Source organism: Mobula birostris, chromosome 1 (genome assembly GCF_030028105.1).
Source record: "Mobula birostris isolate sMobBir1 chromosome 1, sMobBir1.hap1, whole genome shotgun sequence".
In the NCBI taxonomy this organism is placed as follows: domain Eukaryota; kingdom Metazoa; phylum Chordata; class Chondrichthyes; order Myliobatiformes; family Myliobatidae; genus Mobula; species Mobula birostris.
In genome coordinates, this window is record NC_092370.1 from 137,995,589 (window position 1) to 138,012,463 (window position 16,875).

The following is a 16,875-nucleotide window of genomic DNA, read 5'->3' on the forward strand; positions in this document are numbered from 1 at the left end:
TTTTTTAAATAGCATATACCCATTTGAAATGGGGTAAGGTTGCAAAGAAAACACAATGATTATCTTAGTTAAACGATTTTGTATGAAGAAAAGGGGAAAGGCAATTACCTTTACAGTGATTTTCGTCCCAGGGATACACACAGTTTTGCACACCGTTGCAGACCAATGTGTCGTTGATGCACATGTTGCTGTGACAGAAGAAAGCGCTGGCTTCACAGGGGGCTGTAACAAAAATGGTAAGACACTGGTAAGTTCAAAGCCACATACCTGGCAGATATGTGAGCTAACAGATACTACAGTGTACACTCAGTGTTCATTTTGTGAAGTACCTCCTGTATCTAATGAAGAGGCCACTGAGTGTACGTTTGTGGCCTTCCCTGTTGCCTCAGGCCCGTCTACTTCAAGATTTGGTATGTTGTGCATTCAGAGGTGCTCTTCTGCACACCACTGTTGTAATGTGTGGTGATTTGAGTTACTGTCACCTTCCTGTCGGCTTGAACTAGTCTGACCAATCCCCTCTGACGTCACATATTAACAAGCCATTTTCACCCACAGAACTGCCACTCACTGGATGTTGTTTTCCAGATCTTTTCCATTGACTCTACATACAGTAGATCCCACAAAATTCTAAACACTACAGTTAATCCATTCTCAGCCTTTTCTGACAATAAGCCTAGGTTATCTAATCTTCCTTTAGAGCAAATACTTCCATAGGCCAATGCTCATAAATTTAAATTCTGCACTTTATTGACTACTTCACCCTTGTTGGACAAAATAGTTTTATAAGCAAAGACCTGTTGAGTTCCTCAGCAAGCTGTTTGTTGCACTAATGGCAGCATTTGCAGTCAATAGCTTCAGTGGGCCCACTAACAGAAATCCTGAAGGCTAGAGCCTAGAAGGTCACCTCTGGTTGATGACGATAAACTTGTGATATAATCAAAAGAATGTAATCCTGATGTAAGTGCAGCACACTGTTAGGATGACCATACATATTGTACTGATAAGACTATACCATATATATTGTACTAATAGGACTATACCATACATATTGTACTGATATGACCTGCCATATATATTGTACTAATAGGACCATACCATATATAGTGTACTATCAATCAGTAATGAATTTCTAGCCAGCAGTCTTTCAAGTTCAACAGAGTTCCAAAATTCCCTTTATTTTATTAGAAATGCTTTTATCAAGCTATCACAAAAATGATTTTATAATGTAGAATAAAAGCAGTTACAGTATATTAACACATCTACTAAATTCTGGTAAATTCTCTTAAATAAAATCATTTACTGTGTTATAATATGAAACAATAATTGTACTATTATATTTACATGTAGTTTGTCAAATTCTCTAGGTAAATAACAATTATTACTATTATTTTAAGTACTTTATTGATCCTGAGTGGAAAATTATTTCTAGTGATAAATGCTAAAGCATCCATGAAAAGAATAATTCTATTAGGCAATATTTCTCTCTAATCAGCAAAGCAATCTCTTATTTTTACCTATAAGATCCAGCCACAGATTTATTCCTGGGAGGGTTTGCAGATTCTTGGGGAAATAATATGTGAGGTCAACTGAAAGCACATGGTGAGAAAATGGCCAATAATGATGACCAGTTGTCTTGCGCTGGTCAATACTGATGGCAAACTATTGGCTCTGGCACTCTGACTGGTGACCTGTAACACTAGCAAAGAATCTGAGAGTCTGTGGAAGCTTCTGACACAATATAAGCACTGCTTCACTCATTTTTACAGTGATATGGTTAGCTACAAGGCACATGATTTACATTCATCAGCCCTATAACCTTGAGATGCAGGCGGAGACACGATGTATGGTAGAACAAATAGTCTGCTGGTGGTACTCAAACACCATGACTGGACACCATATTGGTGCTCGTGACAAATAAAACCAAACAGAACCACTTATTCTTAAAATTGTTAGGCTTGAAACCCATAACAAAGTTGATCTTTCCTGTGCCCATGTGCAGCTGAATGTGGATTTAGGGACAATAAAAATAAACCAAAAATTAATGGGATCCATGTGTTGCCCGAGTACATCAAGTTGCCATATGGAGTTTGGTCAGCCTTGATAATCCTTCAGGCAGTGAAGGAGAGGAAATTACAAGGGATAATGAGGATTTTATGCAATGAAGATGAGTCACAGAATAGTGGAATGATTAAAGAACTGAAGGAGGTCAATCACCTGGAAGTGTTCATATTGGATCTCAAAAAGTGATTTAACATGTTCCACTTTCCCGTCCTTTCCATCACCACATATTTATCCAGTTCCCTCTCGGAAGCCACAGGGACATCTGTCTCCATCACATCTTGCATTCACTTTTATACCTGTGACCTTCCATCCACTGCCCCTCCACCAATGGACACAGCCTCCTCCTACTCACTTAGTCTGGACCTCTTAACCTTTTTGGATGCTTCAGTCATATCTCCCCTCACCCTTCTTATCCCTGAAGGTTGCAGTTTCTTTAGCAAATCACAAACCTTCACATCCCTCAAATACTGTAAGTCAACCAGAATGGAACACAACATTCCAGTTGGGGCTGACATGAAATTTTATGGCGGTTCAGCTTGACTTCTTTGCTTTTTTATCTGTGTGTTGATTGATGAAGTGCGGAACTGCATATGCATTATTAATTGTTCTTTCTATTTACCTTGCCACTTCCATGATTTGTGTACTCATACACCCTGCACTCATTTTAGAACAGTATCCTGTATTCTATACTGATCTCCTCATTTTCCTTCACCTCACTTTAAATTTTATTGCCCATACAGCTGCCCATTCTCCCATTTGCTTATACACTGCTGCAGTGGATCATTCTCTACTTCACATTTCACAATATGGCCAACTTTTGTACAATCTGCAAATTCAGAAATTCCAGCTTGTGCTCCCAGTCCATGTTGTTAATGCAGATCAATCAAGGCAGAGATCTGACCACTCGTCCCTGAGGAATGCCATATTTTTCCTTCCATTTTGAAATACAGCCATTTACTATGATCTGCTATTGCATAAATTAGCCAAGTGTGCATCTATGTATTCAATATCTTCTTTACGCCAGTTGCTTCAACTTGAGGATAAGCATCATAATCGAAAAACTTCTGCAAATCGTTTTGTGAACAAGGAAACAACACTTAACACTCCCCAGTCCTCCAAAATCACCTTAGTATCCAAATAGTATTGAAATATATGTTTTCCTACACATTCCTCCCAAGTTCAAAGGCTTTCTCAGATGCATCCCATTCTGGAAAGCACTTAAGGTTATTAACACATACATATCATGCCATTTTAAAACTTACTTCCCCCAGACAGTCTATCTGGTCAACCATTCTAGTTTACCACCCCATCCCCTCTATCTATTTCCTCCATCACTGGCTGCACTCTAACCCACTGTTTATAATGATGTTTACGTTGTAAATACATGCTGGTATTTATGCATTTATGCACATTTTATTCCATGTCCATACTTTAACCACCAACTTAATTTTTGATATAATTGTTTATTCTTAGGATTGTTGAATGCTGCTGTTTTTTGTTGCATGTCATGCAAACAGACCACAGCAAATTCCTAATACGTGTAAATATATATGCCGATTAAAGTTGGTCCTTCATCCTTAGGTCTACTGACAGGTGTACTTCAATTCAGCCAACTTTCCTTCTTTCCAAACCATCAATTTTAAACCCATCTAGTGAAGAGTGTTTGATGGCTCTGGGCCTCTACTCACTGGAGTTCACAAGAATAAGGGATGACCTCATTGAAAGCTGTCAAATGTTGAAAGGCCTTGATAGAGTGGATGTGGAGAGGATGTTTCCAATGGTGGGGGAGTCTAAGATCAGAGCACCCAGCCTTAGAATGGAGATGAGGAGGAATTTCTTGAGCCAGAGAGCAGTGAATGTGTGAAATTTGTTGCCACAGGCAGCTGTGGAGGCCAAGTCGTTGAGTATATTTGAAGCAGAGGTTGATGGATTCTTGATTAGTCAGAGCATGAAGGGATATGGGGAGAAGGCAGGAGATTGGGGCTGAGAGGAAAAATGGATCAGCCATGATGAAATGGTGGAGCAGACTCGATGGGCTAAATGGCCTAATTCTGCTCCCATATCTTATGGCCTAAGTGCTTCAACTACCTTTTTCTATACTAATGCCTTGGAAGTCCCCTCCTCTTTGATGAAGACAGATGCAAAGTACACATTTAGTACTTTAAAATTGTGGACAACATCCACGGGCAGGTTCCCATTTTGTCCTTAATAGGTCTCCCTTCTCCATGTAGCGTACTCTCCTTTTGCATTTATGCGCTTACAGAACACTTTTGGGTTCCAGTTTATGCTGGCAGCTAATTATTTACCTTATTTGCACTCTCTGCCTTTTAGTTTTCAATTCCCTTTGGTTCTTTTATAATCACCTTTATCTTCTGCTATATCTCCTTTGTTACCCATGGATGCCTGGATTTGCTGTCTTTGCTCGTCCTCAGAATGTTTCTCCACTGTATATGAACCATCTTTTCCTTAGTATCAGCTTATCGTCCTGCTACAACTTGCAGCTACTAAGTTCTACAGAGACAATCTCAGGCTGCAAGACTAATTAAATACTAAAAAGTCAAAGTAAAAGTATTATCACACTATGTATATGTAACCATTTACGACTTTGAGATTAATTTTTTTCCAGGCATTTACAGTAAAATAAAGAAACAAGAGTATTTATGAAAACTCAGGCATTTACAGTAAAATAAAGAAACAAGAGAATTTATGAAAACTATACATAAAGATTGACAAACACCCAATGTACATTGAAACATCGAGTGAAATACATTGCTTTCAATCAAAACAAATCAGTGAGGATTGTTATGGGTAGTCCACAAGTGTTGCCACACTTCCGGTGCCAACAAAAACATAAGAGATTCTGCAGATGCTGGAAATCCAGAGCAACAGACACAAAATGATGGAGGAACTCAGCCGGTCAGGAAGCATCTATGGAAATGGATAAGCAATAATCTCCACCATTAATGTTCTCCTCCATTTCTCAGACATCCACACTCACCCCGTCTCCCTGCTGCCTTAATAAGGATAGAGCTCCTCTTGTCATCACCAACCTGACATCCATGATCCTCCAGATACCACACATCAGACTCAGCACCATTCACCATCTTCAATGATATTCTATCACCAAACACATCTTTACCTCTTGTCCTCTGACTCTCCACTTTCTGCAGAGATCACTCTCTCTGTGATTTCCCTGTCCATTTGTCCCTCCCCACTAATTTCCCTCCTGCCACATATCCCTGCAAGCTTCAGAAATGCTGCATCTGCACATTCACCTATCCATTCACCTCCTATCTTTCATCCATTCAGGGCCCCAGTCTTTCCAGGTGAGGCAACTCTTCACCTGCAAAATCTGTTCTGTCCAGTGCTCATGACAGCCTCTTCCACATGGGTAAGACCTGGCATAAATTGGGGTAGGGCTTTGTCGAGCCCCTCTGCTCCATCGGTTAAAAACAGAATTTCCCGGTGGCCAGTCATTTTAATTCCTATCCCCATTTCTGTTCTGACATGATGGTCCTTTGCCTCCTCTTTTGCTACGATGGGACAAAAGGGGAGGCCATGGTTGGAGGAGCAACATCTCAAATTTCGTCTAAGCAGCCTCCAATCTGATGGCATGAACATCAATTTCTCCTTCCAATAGCTTTTTTTTGCTTACCAATAAGTTTGGATAGGTACATGGATGGCGGCGGGTATGGAGGGGAGTAGTTCGGGAGCTGTGGCAGTTTAAATGGTTTGGCACAGACTAGATGGGCCTAAGAAAATGTTTCTGTGCTGTATTTTTCTATGACTATGACTTCACGATCTTCCTCTTTCACTCTTTTTCTTTTCTCCACTCTGGCCTTTTACCTCTTCTCCTCACCTGCCTATCACCTCCCACTGGTGCCCCTCCTTCTTCCCTTTCTCCCACAGTCCATGCTCCTCACCCATCAGTTTCCTTCTTCTTCAGCCCTTTACCTTTCCCACCCACCTGGCTTCACCTGTCACCTTCGAGGTAGTCATCCTTTCCCCCACCCATTTTTAAAAAAATTCTAGCATCTTCCTCCTTCCCTTCCAGTTCTAAAGAATGCCTCTGCCCGAAATGACCTCCTAAGTTCATCCAGCATTTTGAGTGTGGCACCAACATAGCATGCCCACAACTTATTATCCCTAACTGTACGTATTTTGGAGTGTTGGAGGAAACCAGAGCATCAAGAGGAAACCCATGTGGTCATGGGGAGAACATTGAAACTTCTTACGAACGTTGTCAGGAATCGAACCCTGATCTTACATCCGGCACTGTAAAGTGATTAGAACATAGAACATGGAAAACCTACAGCATAATACAGGCCCTGCGGCCCACGACGCTGTGCTGAACATGTACTTACTTTAGAAAGTGATTGTGCTAATCGCCCCCTAGTTGCATACATGATTGGTGCAAATACTGTTGCAGGGAAGACCAAAGAGACCCTGAGGTCAATTTTATAACTCTTGGCCTTCTTTAGGAACCGGTATCCAATGACAATTCACAGTTGAGCTCAGCACACTTTGCCTATTCTAGTGAAACCTTGCTCCATTCCACCAAGTGCCTGGATGAGCTCTCCACATGGTGGAGCCGTGCTTATTGGACAAGAATCAAGCAGTGCAAAATTCATCAGCTGATACTGTTTCTGCCATTGGGCAGCACGGCAGCATACAGTTGGAGTAAAACTTTACAATGCTAGTGACCTCCCACTCAGTTCCTGCTGCTGTCTGTAAAGAGTTTGTACGTTATCCCTGTGACCTCCTGGGATTCCTCCGGTGCTCCGGTTTTGCCCCAATTTCCAAAGCTGCGCGGTTAGTAGTTTAATTGGTCACAAGGATGCAACTGGGCGCTGTGGGCTTGTTTGGCTAGAAGGGCCTGATACCGTGTTGTATCACTAAATAAAAATGAATAAAGATGGAGTAACGCCCTCCGCTCCACCTCAGCGTATCCTGACTAAAATTCAATGGCTAACATTCTTAAAAGTAGATGGATGGTGCAAGCCTGGAAGAGGAGAAAGTGGGAAAATGAGGCATCAGAAGGGAAGGTAAACATCCTAAACACAGAAGACATGGCCTGAAGTGGAAGGAACTCTGAGAGTGGCATGGTCATCAGACAATGGACGATCATTTAGATGCAGAGATTGTCGATATTCTGGGAGCTTAGGAGGACACAACGATGCCTAACAGTGACTCCTTTGCTTACATCTTCAGAAACAGCTCTATTTCCATCTCTAATATCTGTTTTTCCCTTTCAGGGTTCTCTTGAAGACCCTGACCTGTAGTTACACGTTGACTACGGTTCTTTGTGGGAACGGGACCTGCTCTTGGGGTTTCACAACTGGCTGTTGTTTGGCACGCCCAGGACTCAGCCTAAGAGCTCAGCTCACCTTTGGAAGCCTAAGATCTCAGGGTTCTGGAGACGGGCGGATCGAAGGTCAGTGTCCCAGACCGGTGTGTCACGAGAGCTGGAAGATCTTTGGCTGTGTGCCCAGAGACCTGAGATCTGTGGGCACAGAGCTCAGAAAAAACAATGCAACGGACTTTTAACATCGTAAACTAGCAAGGTGTTTGTTATGTCTCCCTTCTTGCTGTGAAACGGAGACACCTCTTTCTCCCTTATTAGGGAGAATATCAGATGAACAAGTAGTCTTTGGGGTACTGAAGTCTGTGTCTTTGCTGTTGTGTTGCTCACGCTTGAGTGCTCAGTGGCGGGTGCCGATGCTTTTTTATTGCCAGTGGGGGGGGCGGAGGGTTTGTTGCTTGCTGCCACTTATGTGTGGGAGGGAGAGAAGCTGGGGGGGATCTTTGGGGTTTTAACATTTAACTGTCATTCATTCTTTGGAGGCACTTCTCTGTTTTCGTGGATGGTTGTGAAGAAAAAGCATTTCAGGGTGTATATTGTATACATTTCTCTGACATTAAATGTACTTTTGAACTTTCATGGTGAAGATGGGCAATACAAGTTGAAAATTTCACATAAATAGTTTACCATGTACTCATGATACCAAGCAAGATGTGCTTGGGAGCAGGACAGAGACGCAGACAAAAACAGATCCTCATGGTGAGCACTTTGGTTAGGGACATACAGAAGATCCAAATCCCAGAGAATGACATGTAGTCTGTAGAAGGAGATCGAGGGCATCTGGACTCAACACTTCAGGAATCACAAATGCACCTCAGAAATTGAGGAACTCTGAGGTCAAAAAGGTCAGAAGGTTAACTGAAATTATAGCCAGATAACTGTACAGATCCTCTCTGGAATTTACTCCTTTGGTCAGATTGTAACCCGATTAGTTCACAAGTCAAAATGTGGCTGTGAGCTGATTGCCGACAAAGCAGATGATGCCTTAAACTTTGTAGTTTACCCCAGAATACAAGGATGTCCCTTTAGAACAGAAATGAGGAGGAATTTCTATAGCCAGAGGGTGGTAAATCTGTGGAATTCATTGCCACACATGGCTATGGAGGCCAAGTCATTGGGTAATATTTAAAGCAGAGGTTCATAGGTTTTTGATAAGTAAGGATGTCAAACGTTACAGGGAGAAGGCAGGAGGATGGGTTGAGACTGATAATGAATCAGCCATAATGGAATGGCACAGCATATTTGATAGGCCAAATTACCTATTTCTATTCCTGTCTTATGGCCTTATAGCAGCAGCAAGGCGGGAGGAGAAGATGGCGGTGTGCCACACGTGCGCAGCCCTCCGGTGAAAAATGATATCGTATCTGTTAAGTAGGGGCCGTGGACAATTCTGATTTGATGGAGAATAGACTTGAAAGCACAGAGGAACATCCGGAGAAATTTCTGAAATGCCCGTTCACTGCTGTTGTTACTGTGTGGTTGGGAATCTTTCGGAGGGTAGACCTCAAAATCCCCGGCCTTGCCTGCTTTTGGCGACCGAGAAGGAGGTCGAATCATTCGGACAGAGATGGCGCTCAGTACTCGGTGTCAGAGAGCTGATCAGAGCTCGAAGCTTTTGGATGGCTCAGAGTCGGATTGTGGTCAGCATGGCAGGGAGAGTTTTTCTTCCTTTTCCCGTCTGCGTGAGATGTGGGACATTTGAGAAACTTTGGACTTCACTGTGCTCATGGACTTCTTCATCAAGTTATGGTATTGTGCACTGTTGTAACTATGTGTTATAATTATGTGGTTTTGTTAGTTTTTTTTCAGTCTTGGTCTGTCCTGTGTTTCTGTGATATCACACCGGAGGAAATAATGTATCATTTCTTAATGCATGCATTACTAAATGACAATAAAAGAGAATTACGAGTCTTCATAATCCTAATTGCATCCCACTGCTCTGCCAAAGGCTCAGTCGTATGTTCAGACTACACTTAAATTGGGTGTTTGTAAATTGGGAAGGAAATGTGTTTGCTATTAATAAACCACTGCACTTTGATATGCATATATTTATTTATAATTTAAGGGACTGTGGTGTATAAAAGTAAGAGTACCTTTCGAAATTCAGCATGTCACATGATATGACTTTCGATTTTTGTACTGGAAACAGCTAGAGTTATTGGCTTAAATAAAACATATTTTGTAGACAGTTTAGGCTCTATAATTTGGTTTTGCATGCAGAAGTGCTAAAAAGAAACAACAGATGCATTATCCCTGGAGCGAAGGAGGAGGGAAATTATCCTTTAATTCCCAGAGGAAAGCTCCCTCGGGTCCCTATGTTTGGGAACAGGTTGCGGCCAAGGAACTAAGTTCACAGCTTAGCTCCTGCACCAACCACTCACTTCCCCAACCCCCACCTTGACAACTTCACAATCAATATCAGTCTGGTAATCCAGTACAATGTACTTCAGTATTTTCTCATCATCACACATTCAGGTGACCAATCTTTACACGCACTTGTCCACACACAGCAAATAAATCATTTATTTGCCATGAGTCAGACAAACCAACAAACTCAACTCTTACAAACTAATCCTCTCTTTCTAATAGATCAAACATTAGAATACATTTCAGAAATCCTTACATTATTTGACCCACTTTCATTGAAGAGATGGCATTGAAAAGGATGGGAGCGGATTCGTAAAAATGAAGATTAATAGCAATCCCAAAGGATGCATTAAGCAATGTTTATTTATATCCAACATTTTGTCTCTCCTCTCTTCCCCGTGTAACCTAGTTGATGTTTGCCATTGGTCTCAAAGCTTATGCCATTCTCCCTGGTCTTTTTGCATCACAGTCTGATCTTTACTCCTTCCATTTGATCTTGTCATCACTGTACTAAATCTGTTACACCCAAACGATTTCTGTGCAGAGTTTGTCTGGGGTACTCATGGACATCCTGGGCTTTGGTTGCTCTGATAATTCTGAAAAGACAGCCACTGTTGATTTCTGAGCCAGATCCATGTACTTAAACCTGTAACCACAAGATGGTGTCCTGACCACACTAAAGTCAAGCATATTACACAGTTCTGAACAATGAAGTAAATCCTTTGTAAACATATAACTAAATTATATATATATAATGAGTGAATATTTGCACAACAACATACTGTAAGACAAAACAAATCATCTACGTGAGTTATGTGAGCGAGTGCGCGCTCACGCACACACACACACTTACTCACACAGTGCTGGAGGAGCTCAACAAGTCAGGCAGCAACTATGGAAGGGAATAAACAGTTGACATTTTGGGCCAAGAAAGGAAGGAGGAAGAAACCATAAGTGGATGCGGAGAGGTTTAATCCAGAGCTACGTGCTAAATAATCTTCTTCCAAGCTAACAGCTCTCAGTAATCCTCAGAAGATTTAGCAGAGGGTGATCATGATTTACCATTTAATGCTCACAGCAACCATTAATTGCAAGTACAAATAATTATAGCCATTGTGAGAAAAATAATGTCTTGAAATCGAATTTTTCACGTAATTTCTCCAGGTGAAAGTTACTCCATTGTAAAATATCCTGTTTAATTCACAGCAATGAGTTAATAACTAAGATAGCAGAATACAAATCTAAATAACATTTTTGCAATGAATTGTACCCTCTAATAACAAAGCACAAACTTTAAAGTAAGTTATTATTCTTCTGGTAATATTTTCTCCATTCAGCATAATCGTAAAGGTCATTCAATGGGAGCTGGGTATTTTCCAAATTATTGCATTACTTGCTAGAATTGAGTTCTATGGAGTCAAATCGAGCGATCTTCAATCAGTTCTAACAGCGTGCTTTAAAAACTATAACATGGACATCCAAGTGCATCATTATAATTATCTCTTTGGAGTACCAATCATACTGATGTCACCTGTCAATGAGATAACAATTTAATGGGCTTTACTATTAAAGTGGAACCTGTTTTTTAAGGAAATGCTGCCAACTAAAAATCTTAATTAAACTCTCCTCTGTCAGATCAAAACTGCAGAAGAGCTGTGAATTTACCAAAGGACGCAAGTAACTAAACTAACAGTAATCTGCTTCTTTATAAATAATAGACCAAGGATCAAAGCTCAGCTTTATTTGCCATATACATTTACATAAATTACATATTTGCTGTGGTGTGTTGGTGAGGGTGCGAAATGCAACAAAGGAGTTGGAAGCGTCGGAGTTTGGAGTTCAGTTCTAGCATCCTCTGTGAGCAAGTTTGTAATTTCCTTCCCATGTGCATGTGGGTTTCCTCCGGGTGCTCCTATTTCCTCCAGCAGTCCTAAGACAAGCGGTTAATAGGGAGGTTCGGACAGAGGAGAAGATGGTGGCACGACGCAGCACACGCGGCCGTTCCGAATGAATATCGATATGTGTAACTAGGGGTGCCATGCACAATCCGGATTTGATGGGGACAGCCGTGAGAAGTGCAGAGTAACTTCTGAAATGCCTGCTTCGCTACCGCTGTTACTGTGCAATCGAGAATCTCTGGAGATGAAGGCCCCAAATCCTCGGCTTTGCGTATTGCCTGTTGCCGGGGCCGGGGTCGAAACACTCGGCAGAGATGGTGCTTGGTGCTCGGTGTCGAATAGGTGGTCCGAGGCTCGGAGTCTTTCGAATGGACTCAGAGTCGGACTGTGGTCGGATGCTTCCGGAATGCTGCATCAGCAGGTTGGCGGCACTGGAGGTTTACCATTTGCATGAGATGATGGGACTTTCGAGACTGAGATTTTTACTGTGCCATGGTCTGTTCCTATCAAATTGCGGTATTGCTTTGCACTGTTGTAACTATACGTTATAATTATGCGGTTTTTGTTAGTTTTTAAGACGATTTGTCATGTGTTTTCATGATATCATTCTGGAAAATCATTTTTATCATTTCTTAATGCATGCGTTACTAAACGACAATAAAAGGACACTGCATGTCCTCATAATCATAATAGGTTAGTAGGTTAATTAGTCATTGAAAATTGCCCTGTAAATCAGTGGGTTGCTGGGTGGTGCATGAGGCCTATTCCACACTGTATCTCTAAATAATACATAACAAAAATAACTGTATTGCATCACAACGAGCCGAGTGGAGCAGTGCAGGTTCAACAGTCTGAGAAGGTGTTGGCTCTCCATGTTACTCACAGGCAACTTCTCTGCAAACTTATTGATGGAAATTTCAATGTTTGGTTTACTTCAGGTTTCTGACACAGCAGTGGGCAGGACCATGGGTTCCTATGAGCTCCCCAGTGCTCAGGTTCCCAACACAACAGCACTGTTGGTAACATACTGCTACATTTTGTAACTCCAAAACATAAAACCAATTGAAAGAGAAACATGGAGCTTGACATAACTCATGTACATTTAGTTTTACTTTTGGTGAGGCGCGCACTTAGGACGCGGGTTCATAATGATGTGTGCCATTCACGTGCTTCTTACGTATGACCTGTAATGAATTATGTACACCAACAAAGAATGCTTAATTAAAAGATATATTTACTATACTATCAAATATTTCTGAAATCATAAATATCTATCTAGATATTCCACAGGGGTTGGTGTTGGAACCGATTCTTTACACGTTATATGGCAATATTTTGGATGATGGAATTGGCGGCTTACTGGCCAAGTTTGGGGACAGTACAAAGACAGGTGGAGGGGCAGGTGGGAAGTGTATGGTCATATATTCAAGGTGCAGACTATTTTCTAAACAGGGAACAAATTCAGTAAACAGGGGTGTAATGGCACTTGGACGTCCTTGTGCGGGAATCCATAAAGATTGACTTGCAGGTTGAGTCAGTGGGTCAGGAAGGCAAATGTACTGTTTGCATTTGTTTCAAGAGGACTAGAATGTAAATCAAGGATGTCATGCTAAGGCTTTATGAGCCATTGGTCAGACCACAGTTGGAGAACTGTGAGCAATTTTGGGCCCCTAGCCTAAAAACGGATGTGCTGGTATTAGAGAGGTTCCAGATGAGGTTCACAAGAATGATCCCAGGAATGAAAGGGTTAATGTATAAGGAGCATTTGATAGCTCTGGGCCTGTACTCGCTGCAGTTTAGAAGAATGAGGGCCGATCTCACTGAAACCTATCGAATTGAAAGGCCTAGATAAAGTGGACGTGAAGAGGATGTTTTCTATATTGGCACAGCCTCAGAATGGAAGATTATTCCTTTAGAACAGAGATGAGAAGAAATTCTCTTAGACAGAAGATGGTGAATCTGCAGTATTCATTGCCACAGGAGGCTGTGAAAGCCAAGTTATTGAGGATATTTTAAGTGGAGGTAATGATAAGTAAGGGTATCAAAGGTTACGGGGAGAAGGCAGAGAGATAATAAATCTGCCATGATGGAATGGCAGGGCAGTCTCGATGGGCTGAATGGCCTAATTCTGCTCCTATATGTTACGATAGCGTCTTATGGCCGATAGATAACTCTCTAATGACTCTTTTTAGCTGAGAATGTGGGAAGACTCAAATGGCTAGAAAGTTATCATAAGTAATGTTAAAAGTCCGAGCTCAAAGGTGGGTAAAACTAAAATGTTCTTTGGAAAATAATTATTTTGTAGTGCACACCCCGTTGGTGTGAAGGATCTAAACTGCATGGTGATCCCATACCTGTTCATACTGGTTGCGAGTTATAAACCTAGTGTAAAAATGTCTGGTTTGGTGTGGCAACTAACTATCAATAATGTAGATTACCCATCATTCTATGCAGGGTTTATACTTCTGTTTCCATTCAATTTGTCACTATGTGAGGGCTGGGTGCTTATTTGTACTGTACACTGGGAAGCCCCTAACCCACTCACTCATCAGGGCTGCAAATTAAAGCACACCTCGTCTCTAACCTCCTGCGCCACTGTTGCAACTGATCACTTGGTGATCTCCTCGTAGAGTCCAACCGTGCAGTGCCCAGTTGTTCAGCTTTCCTGCTGTTACAGGAAAATATTGTCAGCTGAACCCAAGAATCAATTTTACAGGCAGTGGTTTACTAATCTTCCCTGGACTGTTCCATAGAGAGTCCATATGCTAATTGCACCAAATGGACCAGCTCACACCATGTTTCTTCATCTGTGTAAAAATCAGAAATATGAGTGCTGTAAGTCAAATATTTGTGCATCCGACCTACCAGTCTATGTCAATCTTCTATAATAATAATGTTTATTAAAGACCTGTGGAGTTAAGCAGGGTACAAGTATGTCTCAAAGTGGTAAGATATTACATTTAGCTGAGTCATTGATGTGCTTCCTATCTGGTGGATTGGGGTGTAAAATTATTATTGTATCTTGTAATTTAATTTTTATATATTTGCTTGTATTTTTATATAATCACCTATATACATGTAATTGTTCAGTGAATTTTTCAATAATTAGGGTACATTTGCTTCTGTATTTTTCGAGAAACATCTTAGTTTTCAGTAGTAGATGTCACCCCATTTGAAACTGGCTGTTTTCTAGGCTAATTGTTATCACAGGAATTTTGTTATCTCTGGTCTGAGTATGAGACAAGCACAACTGCTTTTTCCTTTGTCTTTTCCTTCTTTCAGTTCCTCGTTCTTGTCTGTTTTCCATTCTTGTAACGCTTAATAAAACGACGATAAAAAATAAGCTTATCACCTCACTCTTGACTTCCGGAGAACCTTTGGATCACAACAGAATTGGGATCCAACATCTGCTTTCTCATTTATGGAAGGAAGGTTCATTTCCCCTTTGAGTTAACTTGTGCTACAGGGCACTGGGTCACTCAGTTACGTATAGTTGTGAAGTCAGATTTGAAGTAAATGAGTACAAAAGATCGACCATCCTGCTGTCAATGTAATTATTAGTACTTAGAAATATACGTTCGGAGCTTCTCATTAAGGGCATTTCCCATCTTAGTCAAGGACGGCATTCCATCATTTCCACAGAAGGGACTAGCTTTGACTATGCACACAAGAGTAATATTTTCGGATGATGCTAAACTGGATTATTACCTTTCTGTTTAGTATTCTATAAGCCACTGATTAGGTAAGTGAAAGGCATCCTGCAGTGACTCACCAACAGAGACAATATGATTGATGCAAAATTTCTCTGTGGCTTATGCTCCACCAGCCCTGATTTTATAATGATTACTGATGGGAAATGATAACAGTTAATTTCTCCCGAATAATTATAGACAAAGAAAATTTATTGAGGGAGTATGTATGTCACTATGCCTTGAGATTCATTTTCTTGCAGGCATTTATAGGAAAATAAAGAAATATAATAGAATTTATGAAAAATATACATAATTAAAGACACACAAACAAGAAATGTGCAAAAGAAGACAAATATATCAAATAAAATATCAATAATATTGAGAATACCAGTTTGAAAGTGGGTTAGTAGATTGTGAAATGAGTTCAGAATTCTGGTGGTTGAGGTTATCTACACTGATTCAGGAACCTGATGGTTGCAGGATAATAACTGTGCCTGAGCTTGGTGGCATGGGACTTAAGGCTCCCACGCCTTCTACTCAATAGTAGCCATGAGAAGAGAGCCTGGCTTTGATGGTCAGAGTACTTGATGATTGATGCTGCTTTCTTGCTCCTTGTAAATCTGCTCAGTTGTGGGGGCGGGGGGGGGGGGGTTGCATTTCCGATGATGGACTCGCCGAATCCATCAACTTCTGTAGACTTTTCTATCCCTGTGCATTGCTGTTTTCATACTAGGCTGTGATGCACCCAGTCAAGATGCTCTCCACTGTGTGTCTGTGGAGGATCTCTGCAAAGGGAAATGTTGAATCTATGCAAATGTATAAAAGTAGAGGCTCTGCTGTGCCTTCTTTCTGATACCTTTGGACAGAGGCTAGATCCCCTTAGCTGATAGGATGAACAAAATGGCAGGAATGCACCTCTGTAAATGCTCCAAGAATTCCTCTCAGCAGGCACTGTGAAAACCCTGCACAACTAGGTGATGAAATGTTTCTACAGAGTGGCTAAACATCTCGGCAAACAGCCACTTCAATATTACAATAATGTTATCTGCGTGACATTACTCGGTTTAGGACAACAACCGCCACAGATTCCTAACGGTGTCCACTGATTTGAAGAAATGCTCCTTTCTCTGCACTGGTGAAATTCAATGTGGTGATTACTAGGTTTAGTTAAGGTTACCCACTCACCCCCAGAGAGTAAGCATGTCTTCACTTCTTAAGGAGGAGACAGGGATCTTCACACTCTTTTTTCTCTGAATCTTACTTTGGGAAGGAAGGGCTTAGTTCAAGACCACTATAACAAGGCAGTTAAAATGCATGGAAGTCACAATCAGATTGTCAAGATTGGATTGAAAAGGGATCTGCTTGTAATTGCATGGAGAATCTATTGTCAGATGTCATAACTTTAATAATTACCTTGATTCTTCATGAAACTAGTTAATTACATTGATCCATTTTGGATATTGTCTTTAGGAAAGGAGGTACTAATGAATGTTTG

General features: G+C 41.1%; 1 protein-coding gene across 3 annotated transcripts in view; it reads right to left on the bottom strand.

Moving 5' to 3' along the window:
- The window catches only part of neto1l (neuropilin (NRP) and tolloid (TLL)-like 1, like), a 292,908-nt gene that overhangs the window by 35,078 nt on the left and 240,955 nt on the right, over positions 1-16,875 (bottom strand). For all 3 annotated transcript variants that reach the window (XM_072273579.1, XM_072273395.1, XM_072273488.1), the window contains one exon: positions 109-222. In XM_072273579.1, coding sequence (XP_072129680.1) covers positions 109-222 — 114 coding nt within the window. The remainder of the gene's footprint in view (positions 1-108; positions 223-16,875) is intronic.